Raw genomic sequence first — 21368 nt, forward strand, 5'->3', positions numbered from 1 at the left:
TGAGCTGAATGTCCTAAGGTATATTTTTCACAACTACTGGCAGACATGAGGATGATCTTGTCTCATACATAAGAAAACTGGCAGGAAAATGTACTTCTATGACAGATTCAAGGTCTTCCAAAAAAACTTGTCATTGCAATTTAAGACAGAATTAGGAGTCCTTATATAATTTAATGTCTCATCTTTGGGTCCTATAGTCCCAAGTGGTGATAGCCATTATTAGCACTGGACTTGCCATCACAGACCCAGGTAGGCCAAAGAGAATCTGATCTGAGCTCCCACCACTTAGCTGCATGGCCTTGGGTGAGGCATCTTTGCCTCTCCAGATCCTAATTTTCTCGTTTTCTAGGTGGAATGATGAAACTGATCTTTGGCAGTTTAATTTGTTAACAGAAAGCCAGATAACACCATGAAAACCTGTTCCTATTATTTAGTGAATGATGGTCATCATTGTGATCCCTCCTTGTGCTCAAGCACACCATCACACAAGAGACCTGCTTCCTTTCTGCCTACCGCAAAGATACAGTAGGTGTCAGGGAGAGTTCTCTGAGGCAAAGAGCTTTCCAGTAATGTTTCTCAGCACAGGTCTCGAATGAGAAAATGTGGGCTTTGGGGACCACCAGATCCAGGATGAAACTCTCACTCTGCCTCTCACTGAGCAGTATAACATTAGGCAAGTTACATAATCTCTCTGGGCCTCAACTGTTCATCTGTGAAATGGAACTAATTTTTTTTTAACTTCATAAGATTGCTATGAGGATAAAACAAGGCAGTACATGTATGTGAGATACTGGCCAGGTTTGACAGTGGCAAATAGCTCAATAAATGTTCACTCTGTTATTAATGCCAGGTCATGTCAGGAAGCTGTAACCATCCTCCATCCCCAGGCCTTGCTGAGAATGACATTCATGAGCCACACACATCAGAGGATGATCTGTTGGAGCCTGCCTCACAGTGCAGAGGCTTCCAAGAGCTCCTTTGCTCCCCTGATAAACAGTGACCATTTCAGAAGGAAGGGAGCAACTTTTGGCTTATATCTAGAAGACCCCTGGGGCAACTGTACTTGCTCAGTTCAGATCTTCAGCTATAATCTCCAGGGGAACCCTCGGGAAGGAAACCAGGAATGGCTCCAGGAAGAAAGGCTTTGGACAAGAGAGACCAAGGTGGAGATTGAGGCAGAGCTGTCTGTCCACCATCTTCAGCTTTTTTTGTGAGCCCATCTTCACCTTGAGTAGTTGCCCAATCTGCTCACAGCCCATCAGTAAAGCAGCCAACAAAGAATTTCTGGGTGCCTCCCACGGGCCAGGCACAGGTAATGATCCCTATTCTTGGGTCATGGTCCCTATTCTTACAAACCTGCAGGCTAGCAGGGAAGACCAATAAGAAACCAGGTATTATACATACTTGATTACGAGACTGTGAGTGTGTGAAGTGCTGTGAGTTAAGGATGGGAAATGATGGGAATTTGTGAGGGAGGACCCACCTCGTCTGGGAGGTCAGAGAAGCCTCCCTGATGAAGTGATCTTCAGGTGGAGACTGAAGGAGGACAGAGACAGCCAGGTTAAAAACAAACAGGTGAAGCAGGGTGCCCACTGGCTCAGCCAGCAGAGCTTGTAACTTTTGATCTTGGGGTCACAGTGGGCACGGAGCTTGCTGGAAAACAAACAGGCAATGCAAGGTCCCACCAGCTTCTCTCCTCAGCCCCAGCAGCCCAGTTCCCTTTCTCCTGAAGTCAGGGCAGCAGATGCCAACACTTGGTGCGCGGCCACACCTGCGCTCCTTGGCTCCCCACCACGCCCAAGCTTCCTGAGGTCCTCTGCGGAGAAGTCTCTCTGGTTTCTGGTGACCAAAGCAGGTTCAGTAATTAAACCCACTATTCGGCTTGCTTCCTTGATTCAGCATTTCTCCAACAAGAAGTTAAACTTGACATCATCACTTTGCCCAATTAATCCTGGCAGGTGAGGCACTCAGGAGGCCCAACCCTGCCCAGGTGAAAGAGGGAGCAGCCCAGCTTGCACTTCAGACATTTTGAACACAAACTCCTTAGCTCTGGGAGCCAGAAGCAGGGGTAATAGATAGCCAAGGTCAGTGGGCCCGCAACACATGTGCTTGCATGCTCCCTCGTGCTTTCTCCCCCTCATAGAATCAGCAAAATCGAATAGGAGGGCAAGAGAAAGAGAGGCTGCAGGGCAACAGACACAAGGAGGGCAGTAGAGAGGAAGATGTGGGGCATTGGTATCCCCCTTAATGGCACAGAGACCTTGGCTGTGTGGCTCAACATTGCAGAGCCTCAGTTTCTTCATCTTAAAGCCGTAAAACAAATAGCACCTTTCACATAGGTCTGTCAGAACACTGAGTGAGATGTTCACAGACAAGATTTCTTGGCCTCAGTGCTGTTGGCACTTCAGGCCAGATAATTCTTTGTCGTGGGATTGACCTGTGCACTGTCAGGTGTTGAGCAGCGTCCCTGGTCTCTCCCCGCTAGATGCCGGCAGCACCCACCACTCAGTTGTGACTATAAAAAATGTCTCCAGCCATTGTCAAATGTTCCCCGGGATTGAAATCAGCCCCGGGTGGCAACAAGTGAGGTAAAGGACAGTCACAGGGCCTGGCATATAGTCAACGCAGAGTAGATGGCAGCTAACATCAGGCATGTGCAAGGCAAAGGCCCTTTCTGCGTAGCCACAGCAGACCCTTCTTTCTAAACACATGCGAAGAATATAAGGGCCTTGGAGAAATCTGGAACTTTCCAAACGTGGGATGGGTAGGCTTGCCAGTGCCATCACTGGAATGTACAAACAGAGATTAAAGCAGAGATTAGTGTGTCCCTGGCCAGAGAAATTGAAGGGATCTGTATGTTGAGTAGATTGTGGGAAAAGATCGCCTTTATACTCTGCTCAACTTAACAGGAAAGAAGCTAATTTTATGGTGTGGGTAGCAGATGCCAGACCCAGAGCCAGGGTGTTACATACATCTTGGCTGCTGAGAATTGTGAATAGATGTTATTTCCACCTTAGATGGAAGAACTGAGACTCAGAGAAGCTAAATACCTAATTCAGAGTTATCAGCAATTACATTTTAGGGTTGGGTCAGAATCTGGGTCTGACTCTCTTCCAAACACATGCTCTTTCCCCACCCAAGCGGCAAGAGTGGGGCTTCTCACATGCTGACTTCATTTAGGGATGATTCTGGGGCAGGAACAGGCTCAGTTTGGAAGAAGGATGGAATTGATTAGCAATGTCTGGTATGGACCCAGGAATAGGAAGTGTGTCATGAGTTTGCCACTCATGTACAGGCCTATAATCCAAGATTCAGTGATTCTACATCATCTTCTGTGGCATTATCTGAAGACTACACCAGGCAAGGGGCACATCTGGGTTTATTCAGCAAGTAAGCAACTGCACTATATCCTTTCCTCAAAGCATGAACTGAAAAATAGGTCTTCATATGTAAGGATTTCTGCGGAAGAGACATGCTCTTAGATGATTCCCATGGAAAAGCAAAATATGCACCCCTGTCACGACACTTTGGTAATGCTTCATGAATTTTACTTTTGATGTGGAACAGTGCTCTCAAAAAAGAAAAGAAAGGAGAAACTTTTTTTTATAAATTTATTTTTTATTGGTGTTCAATTTACCAACATATAGAATAACACCCAGTGCTCATCCCGTCAAGTGCCCACCTCAGTGCCCGTCACCCAGTCACCCCCACCCCCCACCCACCTCCCCTTCCACCACCCCTAGTTCATTTCCCAGAGTTAGGAGTCTTTCATGTTCTGTCTCCCTTTCTGATATTTCCCACTCATTTTTCTTCCTTTCCAAGAAAGGGGAAACTTAAATGAAATAGGCCACTTTCTTTTAGAGAAAAAAAACAATGTTCATTATATTTTAAAACACGACTTTGGGAGACACAATATCCATCCTTCATCTTCTCTTCCCACTCCAAAACAAGCAAGGCCTGGTGGAAAATTGCACAACTAGATACATAATAAAACCTGCTTACATATGCAGAGAATATTGTAAACACCAGTTTGTCTGTTTCCAGACACTTCAGCTAGGGAAGATGTGCTTTCTCACGGCTGGGTCTGGGGCAACCCTGAGGACACAGAGGGCAGAGTCGGAAACGTGAACAAATCATCCCCACCAGCTAGGCTCAGATCTGGCTACCTAACTGAGCTCTTAAGGCCTTTCCCTACCACCTCTGACTTCACCTGAGCTGGCACAGATTATAGAAGGCTCACTACCTTGGTGGCCCTGTTCACAAGCATGGCGTGCCTGCCACATGTCAGGCATTCGTTCATTAAAGATTTACTGAGTACCTCTTATGCACCAAGTCCTGGGCAAACACTGGGAGGCAAACCCTATACCTGTGAGCTAGCACATACTGGGTCAGGGAGAGAGTTCATTGTTTCAGACATTCTCCTGTGTCAGTTTCAAGTACATACAACATTGACAAGGTCAGAGCATGCCTATCCTTTATTTTCAAAGTCCCATTCCTTATGCCTGGAATCAAGTGCTCTCTGGGCTCTCATCTCTCTGCATAAGGAGAGAACGCGGCCATGGGGAGAAGGACTATCCACCCCACACTGTTTGCACCACCTGGCATCTATCCATTGTTCATTCATTTCTTTGAGCTAAAATGAGATCAGCAAACTGCAGCCCATAGTCCAAATACGGCCCATAGCCTGGTTTTGTATGGCCTATAATCTAAGAATGGTATTTACAGTTTTATTTTTTTGGTACGATTTCATTTTTTTAAGTAATCTCTGGATCTATACTGGAACTGGAACCCACAACCCCAAGACCAAGAGTTGAATGCTCCACCAACTGAACTAGACAGGCACCCCAGTATTTATAGTTTTAAATGGAGGGAAATCAAAAGAAGACCATTCCATGACATGTGAAAATTATATGAAATTCTATTTTCAATGTCCCAAAATAAAGTTTTGCGGGCACACAGCCATTCTCTTTATGCTTTGTACTGTGGCAGCACTGAGTAGTTGTGACAGAGACCCACAAAGCCTAAAGTATTTACTACCTGACCCTTTAAAGAGAAAGTTTACTGACCCTTAGGCTAAAACATTGCTCCCTCTCTCCTCCTCTAAAATGCAAATACCCACTGGTCTAGCAATTTCTGAGGTCCTTTGTGAGACCATGTATATCTGGTCCCTTCCACCAGTTCAGGGAAGAAGGACAACTGGGTGCCTGAGAGGGCACCACCTGAACCCCCACAATAATTGATCTATGCCTCCAGGTGCACATTCGTCATTTCACACCTTGTTTTGGAATTTATCTAAAAGCTGCCTTACTGCCAATAACTCTGTAAGGACAGGGTAACTGGTGCCCTCTGACCCCTCCAGGGCTAAGCCCAATTGAGCTGGACACAAGGGATGTTTGGTAAATGTTAGTAGGATGTGTTAAGTGAGGAAGTGGGTAAAACCCAGCGAATGTATGTGTACCAATGTGTATGAGTCAATAAATGTAAACAAGAGACTGGATAAATATATGAGTAAAGCTTGAGGAGCTAGATGAAAGAAGACATAAATGACTGAGGGAATTTTTGTAAAAGTGAGAGATTGAACAAAAAAATAAGAATATGAGCGAATGTAGGAAGGAGAGATCTATGAGTGAGCAAGTGAGTGCAGGCTATGGGGTCTGTACAGATGCCATATAATGAGGACACAGGGTATCACTGCCACGTTCTGCTGATCACGTCATTTTGCCTTGCTTGCTCATGCCTTGCCAGCCATGGGATTTTGAACTTAATTGATGGCTTCTCTTACTGAGGGTGTGCCCATGCTTTAGTGCTTTAGCATCTGGGGCTTCTGTCAAGACAAAAACACTTGCACCCTTGGGCTGGAAGCCAGACAGCCATGCCTATGAGACTGTGGCCTCCCTCCCATATATGGACAAAATATGCCTTCAGTTAATGCATCCTCAGCCCCATCTCTTCTCTGTGCTACAGGTGAATAGGACCGATCCCAAAGGTATAATTCCAAGTGCAAAGGATGGGCAATGTGTTGGTTTGGGGTGAATTTCATGTCTGAGGTCATCCTAACCAGGTAGGAAAATGTGGAATTAAAAGCACCCTATCTAATACACGTCCCTGCAGTTACTTTGTTTCCTCTAGAATGCAGACTTTGTTTTCTTCTTTTTGTTTTGTGTGTTTTTGTTGTTTTGCCTGCTTCCTCAGTAGAATATAAACTCCATGAGGACAGAGAGAGGCACACAGAAATCCCAATAGATATTTCTTGAAAATGAGTGAAACACTGTCTGGAAAACAAGTATACCAACCACTTCAACCAGATACCAAGACATGATTTCATCTGCCAGTGGTGGGCCTGACCTAACTCTCACCAACTACCAACTGGCACATGTGACCTTCAGCATACCATTTCCCCTCTCTGAGGCTCAGGGGATTAAATGAGATTATCTTCAGGGTCCCTTCCAGCTCCCACATGTTAGGATTCTAAAGCCAAGGGGAAGGGCCTTTGGAATTTTCAAGACTCACATAATTGGCATGAACCTGAGTCCCCCGGCCACAGCACTTAAAAGAAAAAAAAAAAAAGAGTTTGGTTATTACATAAGGGACAGCCATTTTATCCAGTCTGTGATGGGGTAAAGTGACACTGAGTGTGGTGACATCTTTGTTTTGGCCAGTGGCCACCTGAGCATGTGTGACTATCCCAATGTGGTCAATTCTCTCCCGCAGAGCCACAGCCCAGCCTGGCATCCTACTGCCTGTGCCTCATGAAAGCCATACAAGTATGCCATAAAACCTCTGTCACTGGGAAATCTCTTTTTAATTGTCTTTACAGAGTCCCCAGAAACCACAGAAACCCTTCCTGGCTCAGCCTGGAAAATGAGGTACAGAGAGCAGAAGAGGGCTTGTCTGAAGGTTCCAGCCCCCACTGACTCCTGCACCCTGAGAACCCTTCTGCCTTTCCTGCCAGCCAGTCACTTGGTCCAACCTCCAAAATGCACACACTGCTTTGCATAACTGAAGGGAGCTCTGAGAGGGCCAGCTCTCAAGTCAGGATTTTTACGTTTTTTTTTTTTTTAAGTTTATTTATTTAAGCAATCTCTGTGCCCAACATGGGGCTCAAACTCACAACCTCAAGATTAAAAATTGCATGCTCTTCCATCTGAGCCAGCCAGGCACCCCTAAAGTCAGGACTTTTAGGTATGAATCCCAGCTTAGCCAACTTGCTGGCTCTGTGGCCTTGGGAAAATTACTTTAATATGTTTTTGCCTTGACATTCTCATCTATAAACTGGGAATGGTGATGCTAATAATAGAATTTAACCTTTTGGTGTATTGTGAGGATTATATGAGATAACAGAGTACTTAGGAACAGGGGGCTCCTAGCAAGCATTCTGTACATACTAGCTCTTGTAGTTGTGTGATTTCCAAAATCTGTTTAGGTATCCCCCCATTTTATCTCAGTGAGATTATACACCCCTTGAGGGCAGGGATTGTGCCTTCTTTTCGACCTCATGCTCACATTGCCACACCTAGCAATCAGAACACTTAGAACAACTTGAGAGGAAGGCATCACACATTCCCAAATCTTTGCTCTCCAAATGTAAATGAGGATCTGCCAGTCAAAATCCACTGGCATGGCACATAGCCTTCTTTTGAGAGAAATGACACCCCCCTTTTGTGGAAAACCATTGTTGGGAGAAGAAGCTGAGTTAGGGAACCTCTAGAGAAGATAAAGAACAAGAAGGAAAACTTCTCCCAAAAATATACCTTAATAGTTTGTTGTTAGCAAATTTTAACACCAATAGAAGAGAGAACTGGGAAAAGGATAGTTTCTTCACAGCTGCCCCAGAGGGTTTAGACACTGACTTTCTTTACTGGGTGCTGGGGTATCATTCTAAAGACTAAAGATGCAAATAATCCTTTTACAGTTGCTCTAAGGAGGGTCCAAAATTAGGGATCCAGTCCTAAATGCAAGTGCATGTCTTTATCCCTTTTTAGCAGGTATCATGACACCTGGAAAGGCTTTACTTTCTGTTTCCTTCAAGTGCAGTGCATGAACCTGGAAGGTGAGATGCATCAATTATATAAACAGCCTAGGGCCCTGGGCATATATGGTTTACTCAGTGAAAGGGGAAGACTGCAGAGTGCTCACTGGAAGGGTATTCAGCCTCTTTAGAACCAAGGCTGGGCTCTCAGGGCAGGGATGGTGGTCTGTGGTGGCAGCCAATCAAAACTATTTAAATCTAATTTGAGACAGAAGAGGGCAAGCTTCCCCTGAATCACAAAGACAACAAGCATGCTATCCAGAAATGGGCTTTAAGCACTGGCTTGGGAAATGTCACGTGTCCTTTTCACTCATTGTAGATCCCTGAGCCTGCCTTTAGAAAGGACTTTGCAGCCACATCCCATCAATCCCATGAGAAGGAAAAATTGTTAAGTGACCAACCACATCAGAGGGTTTAGCCTCTGTCCAGGGTGTTTTCCCAAGTGTCTCCTATGATAGCGATACAGAAGAGAAAAGCAGACTTGCCACCAAAAAAGGTATTAGCCTATGAGAGCTCGAGATCCTACAGTTCCTAAGATCATAAATCCTTCATTTATTGAGAGTACTTACTCAAAGAGAGCAAAGACAACTGAATTGATAATGTGGTGGGGCAGTGAACAATTTTTTTTTCTCTTTTTAAAAATGTCTACTGAGGGCGCTTGGGTGGTTCACTTGTTTAAGCCTCCAACTCTTAGTTTCGGCTCAGGTCATGATGACAGGGTCATAAGATTGAGCCCCATATATGGCTTCACACTCAGTGAGGAGTGTGCTTGAGATTCTCTCTCTGTCTCCCTCGGCCCCTATCCCCCACTCACAAGCTCACTCTCTCTCAAATAAATAGGTATTTTTAAAAAAAAATTTTAAACAAAAATGTCCATTGTGGTTGCAGTGATTCCTCTGAGAATTTAAAAATATTAATAGACAACAAACACATGGAAAGAAGTTAACATTCTGAAAATGCCAAATGAATTTGACATTGTCAAATGATTTCTGGACTCACTAAATTCTTTAGAAGGGGTTTTTAAAAATTAATTCTTAGTCCTACTTCAATTTGCCTTTCCAGCTATCTCCCCCAGGGTCAGACCCATAAAAATTGCCAAATCTGTAGAGAAAAAGCTGTCAAACTCACCTAAACCAGATAAAGGAATCTAGGAGCAGGCAGGTTCAATAGCTTGCCCAGGGTTACTCTGTGAAAGAGTAACAATGTGGGGAGCCATACCTGGGAAAATCTGAACGCAGACTCCGAGTTCCTCCTAATTATGCTACTTCATCTTCTGACTGCTTTTAGTCTGCTACTGTCCCCATCCAGATCTCCTCGTGGGTCCATTTTTCCTTAGCTCAGGAAAGAACTGTCAGCCCAAATATCTCCACCATAGAAAACTGATCTCTAAGGACCACATGTAGTCTATCAGAAGCAAGTAGAATAGGGAACCCTGGGTGGTTCAGCGGTTTAGCGCCTGCCTTTGGCCCAGGGCATGATCCTGGAGACCCGGGATTGAATCCCACGTCGGGCTCCCGGTGCATGGAGCCTGCTTCTCCCTCTGCCTATGTCTCTGCCTCTGTGTGTGTGTGTGTGTGTGTGTGTGTGTGTGTGTGTGTGTGTGGCTATCATAAATAAAGAAAATTTAAAAAAAAAAAGAAGCAAGTAGAATATTTCTAAATATTTAGAGACTTAGGCTTCTTTGGGATGCTTTTGTCTGGCAACTGTGAGGTCGGGAGCCTGGTGTGGGACAGATTGAAGATTTCTCATACAGTCTGCACTATCCTGGTGCGCACTGGCCTTTGTTACCAATCCTCAAGACATAGCCTGGCGCTCGATACTTAGTAAATGCATAACAAGCATCTTCTGTGAATAAACGCCATGAGAAGACCACAGCAAATTTAAGAGGAGCTTTGCTTGTTTAAATTTTTATGTCCTTTAATGAAGCCCAGTGAGAGGATTTAATTATAATTATTGCCATGCAGTTACTTCTCAAATAGACTGTTATGACTAGGAGGGCAAAGGTTATAATTAAGGTTTGGGTATACCCTGCCTTTGAACAAGCCCTAATAGTGTGCACCCCATCAGACTCAGCTTTGGTACTAAAACCTGCCTGCAAGGTTTCTTGAGGTAGAGGATGGAAGGGAGAGTGGCAGGGCTGGGGGTCACAGTGCCCAACCAAAGGACTCAGTTTAAAGAAGATTTTTTGTCTTTGTGGCTTAAGGGACAAGTTCATTTTCATCTTTGTCCCAGGAACCCAATGCAGAACACAGCTACAGAGAGATGCTAGACCTTATCCTTCTCTGGAAGCCTTAGGTTGAGATAGGCCAATCCAGTGTCAGGAAAGAGACTCCTGAATTCCTGTCCCCCACACACAGTCAATACACCCATCACCAAGTCATCCTCAATGGGAATGTGGACTGTTGTGGCTGGCTCTTGTGTCCTAGAGAATGAATATTTCCTTCTAAAATCCAGTCCGAGTGAGAAAGTCCTGTTGCCATCATCTTCTCACAAATCTGCCCTGTATGTCTCCCATCTCATCAGAGTTACATTGTGTGGAGTACTTTGCAGGCATGGTCTGATTGGATTCTCACAAAAATTCTATGAGGTAACTACAACTAACTTTGCCCCCTTTTAGTGATGAAGAAACAATGACTCAGAGGAATTAAGTCTAAGCTTCACACAGCCAAAATTTGAACTTATTTCAGACAGCCCAAGTTCATTCTCTTAGCCATGGCTGCATAGCATCTCATGGAGTTACAGAAATCCACATAGTCAGTGACTGTCTTATAGAGTTATTCTTGACTAAAGGAGTGGGACTCTGAAGACTGACTCTAAGGACTTGAACTCACATTATGGGGATCCATATTGGCTGGGATTGCCAAACTTCTACACAGATATTCCAAGCACCACCTTTTTTTCCCAAAAGAAGCCAGCAGGTGGATCCCTGGGTGGCGCAGCAGTTTGGCGCCTGCCTTTGGCCCAGGGCGCGATCCTGGAGACCCGGGATCGAATCCCACGTCAGGCTCCCAGTGCATGGAGCCTGCTTCTCCCTCTGTCTGTGTCTCTACCTCTCTCTCTCTCTCTCTCTGTGACTATCATAAATAAATAAAGAAAAAAAATATTTAAAAAAAAAAACAAAAGAAGCCAGCGGAAGAATAATTAATAAGGAATTTATCTTTCAGCAAACAGGATTTATGAAAAACATTTTACATCTGATAAACAGCCATTGGCAACCCTTTAGAATAATATTATAACCATTAAAGAAATTTACAATCTTCCCACAAAGAGGGAAGGTGGCTCAGTCAGTTAAGCATCCAACTCGTGGTTTCAGCTCAGGTCTCAGGGTCTGGGGTCAAGCCCCACATCAGGCTCCACACCCAGCAAAGAATCTGCCTAAGATTCTCCATCTCTCTCCCTCTGTTCCTCCATCCCAGTGCATGTACTTGTGCTTGCACTCATCTCTCTCATAAATAAATAAACAAACCTTTTTATCTTCCCACAAAGAAAACCCAGATCCCAACAGGTTGACAGATGAATCCTTTCAGTCTTTATAAACTTTTCCAAAGAAAAGAAGAAGAGAAGACATCCCTCAACTTATTTCATGAGGCTAAGATATCCTTAATATCAAAACCAGAAAACCACAATATGAGAAAGGAAAATTTAAACTCTACTTTGCTCTTAAACATAGATGCAAAACCTTCAAGCATATATTAGCAAACCAAACCCAGGAATTTATGAAAATGGAATACATCATGATTAAAGTAGGTTTTTCCCAAGATTGAAAGGTTGGTTTAACCTTCAAAAATTAATTGATGTAATTTATCACATTAACAGATTAAAGGGGGAAAATCATGTGACCTTTTCTATAGCTATAGAAAAAAATGTTTGAAGAAATTCTACGTCCATTCATTATACATATATTTTTAAAATCTCAGCAAACTAGGAATAAAAGGGAACTTCCCTAACATGATAAATGGAATTTATAAAAATCTACAGCAAACATCCTACCTAATGGTTCAGTCTTAAAGGCATTCCTCTTTAGCATATGAAAAAGAACAGAATGAATGCCTAGTATGCTCCTCCTCAACACTGTCCCTCCCAGAGTACCTGGCCAGTATAGTAAGGCAAGAAAAAGAAGTAAAAGGTTAAGTATTTGAAAAGAAGAAACATAGCTATCATTCATTATTTGTGGACGATATTGTTGTCCATATAGAGAACTCAGAAAAATCGGAGAAAAAAAATGTATTAGGAATCAATATGACTTTAGCAAGGGTTCTGGTTAAAGATCAATACAAGAAAGTTCATTACATTTCTGTACTCTTAAAAAAAATAGAAAATATTTTCTTAAAAGGATACCATTTACAAAGCAACTACATTTTTCAAATCTCTAGGAATAAATCCAACAAAAGACATGCAAGCCGTTTTTGGAAACAATTTATAATACTCCATTGAAAGACATTAGACCTAAAATAAATGAAGAATTTTGCCATGGTCTTGAATAGGAAGACTCCATAATCTTAAAGATGATTTACCTCAAATTTATCTATAAATTCAAATCCCAGTAGGTTGTTTGGAACTCAAAAGGTGATTCTAAAATTCTAATGGAAGGCAAGATAATAGCCAAGGTATTTCTAAAGAAGATGGAATTTAAAAAAAAAAAAAAAAAAAAAAAAAAAGAAGATGAAATTTGGTTGGGGTGAGGACCTACCCTATCAGATACCAAATTTTAGTTCAAAGCTGTAGTAATTAAAATGGCACGGCTTTAGCATAGGTATTCTATTAAACCAATGGAACATACTGGAGAGCCCAGAAATAGACATAGCATGGAGACTTGATTTATGGGAGAGCAGGCTTTGCAGATCAGAAGGGAAGAATGAACTATGGCATTGGGCTAATTGGGTATCCATGTGGAAAAATATGAAATTGGATTCCTCCCTTGTCAAAAATCAATTCCAGGTGGATTAAAGACTTAAATATGAAAGGCAAAACTATAAAACTTTTAGAAGACTATAAAGAAATACATCTTTATGACCTTGGGATAAAAAAATCATATTCAAGATTTTTTAAAGTATAAACCACAAGAAAATATATTGTAAATTTGACTATAGGGGATCCCTGGGTGGCTCAGCGGTTTCACACCTGCCTTTGGCCCAGGGTGCAATCCTGGAGTCCCGCGACGGGCTCCCAGCATGGAGCCTGCTTCTCCCTCTGCCTGTGTCTCTGCCTCTCTCTCTGTGTATGTGTCTATCATAAATAAATAAAAATAAATCTTTAAAAAAATAAATAAATTTGACTATATTAAAAATCAGAACTTTATCAGAAAACACTACAGAGTAAAAATAGAAGCTACAAAGAATTCATATCCAAAATATTAGAATTCCATAACTTAAGAAAATAATAAATAACCCAACAGAGGAGAGAAAATAGACAAAGGACATGAACAGGCATTTCATACAAGGCGTAAGAATGGCCCATACACATTTGAAAAGAAACTCAAGCCCATTAGTACTCAGAGAAATTAATTTGAAACCACAATGAGCTATCATTTCACACCCACCATAGACAGGTATTAAAAAGCTAGGCATTACCACATGCTGGCAAGATTATGAGGTAACAGGAATTGCCTTTTGCTACTGGTGGAAGTGTAAATTTACAAGTGTAAATTGTTACAGCCACACTGGGAAACAATTTGTTATTACCTAATAAAACTGAGCAGGCTCATACCCTATGGCCCATCAATACTACTTGTCGATATGTATCATGGAGAAGCTCTTGCTCGGGGCGGGGGAGCACAAGGGACATATACAAGAATGCTCATAGCAACATCGTTCATAACAGCCTCAAACTGAACATCGCCCAGATGACACATAAATGATAGAATGGTTAAATGGTGGTATATGCATGCAGTGAAATACACACCGGCAGTGAAAATCCACCACAAAAACTTATTATTGAGCCAAAGATGCAGCTCACAGAAGAATATGCTCAACACAAATCCCATTCACACCGTATTCAAAAACAGAAAATTTAAACAACATGTTGTTTAGGGATGTATGCCATGATGGTAAAACTACATAGAGAAGCACGAGAATGATGAACATCCGTTTCAGCACTGTAGTTACAAGGAGAGGGGCAGAGACCTGATTATGGAGGAATATGCAGGAGGCCTCTCAGTACAGTATTCAATTTCTATTTTTATTGTTTTTTTTACGTTGGGTGGTATGTATACAGGTGTTAGTTTTATTATTCTTCTTTTGGTGATACATAAAATTATATACACCTATTTGTATGTGTTATATATTTATCATTTAAAATTTCCATAACAAAGGAAAATAGCAGAGCAGAAATGGGGATTGGGGTTCTGCAAAGATGAGGGGAGACAGAAAGTGAGTGTGACCTGCTCAGGGATCTGGGAAAATAGACCCAAGGCTGATGGAGGTGAAGAAGTGAGAGGGAATATAAGAAGGTGAAGCAGGAGGCAGATCACAGGGAATATTCAAAGCTTTGATGACTACCTAGGAGACATAAACTCAGTAGTCTTTACAGATACTTTGCTGACCTATCTGGGTACTTGAGAAGATTTTTTTTTTTTTTTTTTGAGATAGACCTAAAGGGACCTGCTGCCAACTCATAAATGAGTTCTCTTTCTCAGTGTTTTTACTCATGGGGCAAATAAATAGCACTGGGTGGCCTCTCCTTGCTCATCAGGCTGAGCTGGCTCTGACATAGACTGAGATGGGAAGGACGGAGAACAGTGTGGCAGAAAGAGCCCTGACTGTTGAGACCTTGCTTCTGCCAGATAAGGAACAAAAATAAAAAATAACAGTATTCTTCCAGCCTTCGGATCTATTCCACATTACACAGGGCGCTGGACAGGATGGTAGTCATCGTGAGTATAATATATCCATGAGCATAAAAACAGAATGCTGAATTTGGAAGGATGATTTTTTTCTAGGATGCACCAACCTGCCTCATATATAGGACCCCTTTAGACATATTGAAATATGGAAATGGTAACTGTTGGGGCACCTGGGTGGTGCAGTTTGTTAAGCATCCAACTCTTCATTTCAGCTCAGGTCATGATCTCAGGGTTGTTAGATCGAGCCCTGTGTTGGGCTCCATGCTCACTGCAGAGTTTGCTTGAGATCCTCTCCCTCTCTTGCTCATCTATGCACTTTCTCTCTCTCAAATAAATAAATCTTTTAAAAAATGTTAACCTTGGTGTCCTACAGAAAGGGCTCTGAATATAGGGTTCTTGCTTCCAGTGGCCACCTGACCACCATTTGCCAGCCACCTCCACAAAATCATGTAAACTTTTTATCTCAGTTTCCTCATTGGTAAAATCGGGAAGAATGACCATGAGGATGGTATAGAAGTTAGCACTGAAATTATAGGGTGTGAGAGTGAGATACCTCTCGAAGCTCAAGGCAAGCCTCCCCTGGCGGCACCCAGAGCACCTCCACCCCAGAACCTCTCATGCTCAAAGAATTATGGATTTAACTGCCTTGTTCACTATGTTAACCCCAGTGCTAGGACCAAATAAGGTCCACGCATTGCAATCGCTGACTCTTAATCAGACTAAAAGACTCTTAATCTTTACAGGGGAATGAGCTTTTAACTTTATAAAGTTTGATAGTCGACTCCAGATTATCGATAATGGTGAGCACTATCATACAATACCTATTTTTCTGTCTCTAAAATGCAGCTCTTCTCCTAAACCTGAGTGAACACTGTAGGTTCGAGGCCCTTGTTAGCTCCTGGGAATACCAAGATGCAGAAGCACCAGGGGCTCCCGAGGAGTTCACACTCCTCATGCCCACTAAGTTGCCAAAAGGCATGAGCCCTGGAGGAAATAGCTGAGTGCCACAGTATGGGTTGAGGGGGACAACAAACTTACATTTTGGAGAGTTGGGGAACATTATCCTCCAGAAAGATGGGGTTGCTTCTTCCCATCCCCCACAACATTCTTAGGTCCTGCTTTCAGTTCAAACCTTGCAGGCTATTGCATAAAAGGAGGTAGATGCTCCACCCACCCCTTCTCTACCTTGTGCAGCAGCTAATCTCGTTCTAGATCTAAATAAGTAGTACTTATTGAGGATTACTCTAGTTAATCCTCATAACAACTCTGAGAGAACTATCGTTGCCCTCATTTTACAGGTGAGGACATAGAGGACCTACAGAATTGATCACTTGCCCAAATCACAAACCCTGGCAAATGCTAAACCCACATTGCCTGAATACTAACCTAAACCTCCCCTCCAGACTCCTGAGATGGAGCTTCATTCTGCATACCATGTGTGGCTGCTGGGGAAGGACCTCATGCCAGACTACATGCCTGTTTCCTCCCTCGTTAACACTTCCAGACCCAAAAACGCCCAGAAGCCATGCAGTGGTATATTCTTCTGCTACTGATAAAGGCTTCCTTTAAATGAGTCATTTCCTTCAATAAAGAGGAAAAAAAATGTTTTTAGATTATCACAGAAATATCCACCCCTACCCTCAAATACATTCCCTCCGTCCATCCCCACTCAAGCACCCAGATGCTATACCAGGAAGCACCATTTGCTGGAACACCTCGCATCCGGCCTCAGGTCCCTGTGGCATAGGGACCTGAGGTCACAGCTGACCCCAGGGAACCACCTGCCAGAGACCCATTCACTCAGTCTGGTGACAGGAACACACTTGTCTCCTTAGAAGTTGGGCATCTCCTGGTTGTCCCCAGTTACTGGGTGGGGCCTTCATTTCTGTCTTGTTCTGTCTGTCCTCCTTCCCTGCCACTTTTTCTCTTCTCTACCTTTGTCTATCTTGTTCTCTTTTCCTATCTCTTCATTCATTCATTCATTCATTCATTCACTCAGTTTTGTTGGCCTTATTTATTGAGATTGGGTGTGATCCATAGATTTCCATTCTTGATTTCTCTCCTACCCAGGTGGCCCTCTGCTATGAGAGTCACTAGCTAGCTGCCCGTCAATAAGCAAAACCATCCCTATACCCTCCTCTGACCAACCCCAGAGCTCAGTTCACTTGGATTTTCCTGCCAACTAGATAATATACTCATATTTTTTATCAGCTTTACTGAACTATAAGTCACATAAAATAAAGTCCATCCATTTTAAGGATACAGTCCAATGACTTTTGGCAAAAGTATAAAGGCATGTGATTGACTACCAGAGTCAAGTTACAGAACAGTTCCATCACCCTAGAAAATGTTCTTGTGCCCCTTTACAATCAGTCAGTCCTCTCTCTTCACCCCTGGCTGTTGGTACTTTGGGCATTTTTTAGCATGACATGTAAATGGCATCACAGAATACATAGTCTTGTGTGTCCTGCTTCTTTTACTTAGGATGAGATTAAGATTTATCCATGCCATTGCCTGTATTGACAGGGAGATTCCCTTGTGGTTATACCACAGTTTGTGGCATTTGGGTTGTTTTGAATTTGGGGCTAAAATGAATAAAGCCACTTAGAACATTCATATACGAGTCCTTGTATGGGCATATGTTTTCATTTTACTTTGATAACTACTTGTGAGTAGGATTGCTGAGTAGTGTAGTAAGTGTATATTTAACTTCATAAAACATGGCCAACTTGTTTTCCAACATAGTGGCATCATTTTACATTCCACCAGCAGTATATAAGAGAGTTACTCCACATTCTCACCAACACTTGGTATGGTCAGTCTTTTTAATTCTACCCATCCTCGTAGGTATATAGTGGTATTTCATGGTAGTTTTACCTCACATTTTCCTGATAATTGCTGATGTTGAGCATCATTTCACATGCTTCTTGGCCACTTAATACATCTTCTTTTGTGGTATTTTTAATTGGGTTGTTTGCCATCTTCTATAAGGTTTATAAGACTTTTTCGGACATTTTTTCATCTGTCTTTTCTTCTTCCTTCTTTCCTCTATCCCCTAGCTCTCTTTCTTTCTCTCACTGTGTCCTTGTCCCAGTTTCTGAAACACACACTCCTGCCCCCAGAGTTGTCCACTATCTCCCCTTCTTTCCCTCCTCCTTTGCCTCTTCCCTCCTTGTCCACACATATTCTCCTTCTCTGCCAGGAAACCTCACAACCTGAGAATCAAGCCTCATTTCCCTTTCCATAACAGAAAGCACTCCATCACAAGCCCACTAGTTTTAGTCCTGGTGAGGTTCAGTGTTCCAAGTAGGGGGAAGGACCCCCCTCTCCAGGTGAAGACCCAGAGCAATAAAAAGACATAGCCTAGTGCCATGGAGGGATGGCTTTGCATTCTGGCATCTTCCCTCTCCCTTAATGATTAATAGTGTTTACAGTTAGAAGGGCTTTTTACTCAAACATAACACTGGAAAGTCATGGGTATTAAGTGAAATGCATCCTGATTAATCAGTGGTCCAACCGTCTCCATGCACATAAGATTAATTGTTCACATAACAAGACTCTCCCTTGGCACATCTCCCAAGCCCAGCAGGGATTTATCTTGCCCAGTCACAGGGAAGGAGCAGCCTAGCCGAAAGCTGGCAACTTTTCTTCTCTGTTTAAGAGAAACTGGTGTGACAGTATTTGATTGCAAAGCTCAGATTATTTTATGCAGCATTAGAGAGCACCAGATGGGTGACTATGGAATTTTTTTAAGAGCTTATTGAGATATACTTCACCTGCCATACAATTCATCCATTTTAAAATGTACAATTTAGTGGGGTTTTTAAATATATTCATGGATATGTGCAACCATTACCACAACTTTACAATGTTTCTTCTCCTCCACAAGAAACCCTGTACTTTAATTGCCACTCCCATAACCCTTCTCATTTGCAACCTCTAATCTACTTTCTATCTCTACGGATTTGTCTATTCTGGACATTTTACATAAGTGGAATTATATAATATGGTCTTTTGTATCTGGCTTCTTTCACTTAGCATAATTTTTTCAAGATTTATCCATGTTATAACCTGTATCAATACTTCATTCCTTTTATGGCTGAATAATATTCCATTGTACAGATACACCACATCTTATTTATCCATTCATCAGTCAATGGACATTGGGGTTATTTCCACCTTTTGGCTATTATGAGTAATGCTTCATGTATAAGTATTTATGTAGACACATGTTTACATTGTCTCTTGGGTATGTACTAGGAGTGGACTTACTGGGTCTACTGCTAATTCTGTTTAATCATTTGAGGAACCATCAGACTATTGTCCAAAGGAGCTCCACCATATTACATTCCTACCCACCAGCAACTGTATGAGAGTTTGAGTCTCTCTACATTCTCCTCAACCCTTGTTATTATCTGACTGGAATGGTTTTCTAATCCTATCCTAAAACTGACAAACATAAATACACAGCACACATATACTTAGACAATCATCAACAAAGAACACACACAAAACTACCAAGTCATGTATACTGGCACACACCTCTAGAGTTCACATATATACACATAGAATCCCGCATAGACATTTCCAATCACAGGCCCTTATACAGACCATCACACACAGTATATATACATGCATATCAATCCAGAGACTCACATGTGTGAACATAACCAAATATACAATAGACCATAGTGTCGCACATGTGCATATAATTGTCATGAGTTGTAAATAAACATACACACAGAACAAGAGACACATGCACTCAATAATGCATCCCCACTTGCCCAAATACACATATACAAACAAGAGTTGTACCCACAAAAGTACAGCCCTAAAAAGGCACACACATATAGTTATTATCACTCATGGTGATGTATTTACTCTGGAAGACATGGAGATGGTTGAGATTACGTCAGTCCTTGGGTCTACTGGGTAGGAAGACCTTTTCATTTATTTGTTCTTTAAGCTACAAGTACATATTGAGTGCATAGAAAAGATAACAATGAACAAGGGATAGTCCCTGCCCTCATGCAAATTATAGTCTAACCGCAGGGGCAGTCACATCTATGAGAGGTGGCAAGAAGGAAAGAAGCAAGGTCATGTGTAACACAGGCAGGGTGCCAGGAGAGTAGTTTCCAGGTGTGTCTAGCACTGTTACTCCCTCTTTCATCCTGGCAAAGTGAACACTATTCAGATTCACCTATTCAAATCACTGGCTAACTGGTATGTCTCTGTGTGTATTAATATGAGCACTAATAGGAGTATGGGCTCAGGACCTAGACTACCTGAGTTTAAAACTTGATTTCTTACTAATTGGGTGATCTTTCCCTCAGTTTCTCATTCAAAATTAGAGAAGATAATAGTACCTTTAGTAAAGATTAAATTAGATGATACTTGCAAAGCACTTAAAAGTGCCTGGCCAGTGTTAAGTTCTCATTAGTAGCCATCATATCATTTTCTGAGAGTAGGTTTCCATAGGAGGGCTAAGTGTACTGGGAGGAGGTGGGGAGAGACTGGAGGGAAAATCAAGGAGCCTGGCAGTGCCCTGTCAACTGGAAATTGCATGAGTCTTCATCTTCTGCCGATATCTGAGCAGTCTTTGGGAATGCAGCCCTGGCATGCCACCCCAGCAGGCCATAAACCAGTCTATCTCCACCCTACTCTGCCCACAGCCACAAACCACAGAGAAGATGCATGATGGGTGGCACTGGGCATGGCTCTTGGTTTTCAGCTGCATCAGGCCTTTCTGCAGCAGCTTTGCTGTGGGCCTGGCTTGTGGCATTCACTGGTTCTGCTTGGCTGTCTTTTCTGTGTAGGTCAGCACTTACCACCCTGTACCCGCCTCCCCAGGACATTCCACAGCCATCGTCAGTCTTCCTGGATCCCAGCAACACCTCTCCGCCAACATGTGAGTAACAAGCTCAGCCCTCCATCTCTAGGTCCTGGCCAGAGTGGCCGTCTTTGCCATCCCTCTGCCGTCAAGCATTACCACTCCCAAACCATTCCATCTAGAGAGACAATAGCTCCCCTTCCCTTACATCTTTTAAAGGAAATCATGCTTAATAAAACCCCATAAATTGGCAAACCACATCCTCCTAGCTCATTATTTTCCAAGAATTGAAAGAGACTGGAAGATTATACACCAGAACATTGTTGGGAGGTTGGATATTGCAGTTTCTACTGACTTACTATATAGATTCAAAATGATGGGTCACAAAAATATGTTGCTTTAGGACCAGCAGAAAATAAATACAGCATTAGCAGAAAATAAATACGGCATTTTAGAGGAGGAAAACCTGGTGGATGAGGACATACCCCCAGCCCCTTTGATAAAACCTTCCAGTGTCTCATGGTCCTTGGAGTCTGGAAGGACTTCTTGATGTCCAGCCTGAAGCCGTACACTAGTCACCTGAATCTGGCAAGCCATCATGGGTTCTTTTTAATGCTTTTAGTCAGGCAGATTTTCTTAGTTTCACAGCCTTGCTAGTGTCTTCACCC

General features: G+C 42.6%; 1 protein-coding gene and 1 long non-coding RNA gene across 11 annotated transcripts in view; one reads left to right on the forward strand and one right to left on the reverse strand.

Annotated features, from left to right (window-relative positions):
* The window catches only part of SH3RF2 (SH3 domain containing ring finger 2), a 131380-nt gene that overhangs the window by 81433 nt on the left and 28579 nt on the right, over positions 1-21368 (forward strand). For all 9 annotated transcript variants that reach the window (XR_012031172.1, XR_012031173.1, XM_072826341.1 and 6 more), the window contains one exon: positions 20687-20778. Coding sequence is in view for 7 of the 9 variants with exons in the window: in XM_072826341.1 (XP_072682442.1) it covers positions 20687-20778 (92 nt within the window). In the remaining 2 variants the exon portion in view is untranslated. The remainder of the gene's footprint in view (positions 1-20686; positions 20779-21368) is intronic.
* The window catches only part of LOC140633592 (uncharacterized), a 51359-nt gene that overhangs the window by 28480 nt on the left and 1511 nt on the right, over positions 1-21368 (reverse strand). The window lies entirely within an intron of this gene.

The sequence above is a fragment of the Canis lupus genome, chromosome 5 (assembly GCF_048164855.1).
Source record: "Canis lupus baileyi chromosome 5, mCanLup2.hap1, whole genome shotgun sequence".
Lineage (NCBI taxonomy): Eukaryota > Metazoa > Chordata > Mammalia > Carnivora > Canidae > Canis > Canis lupus.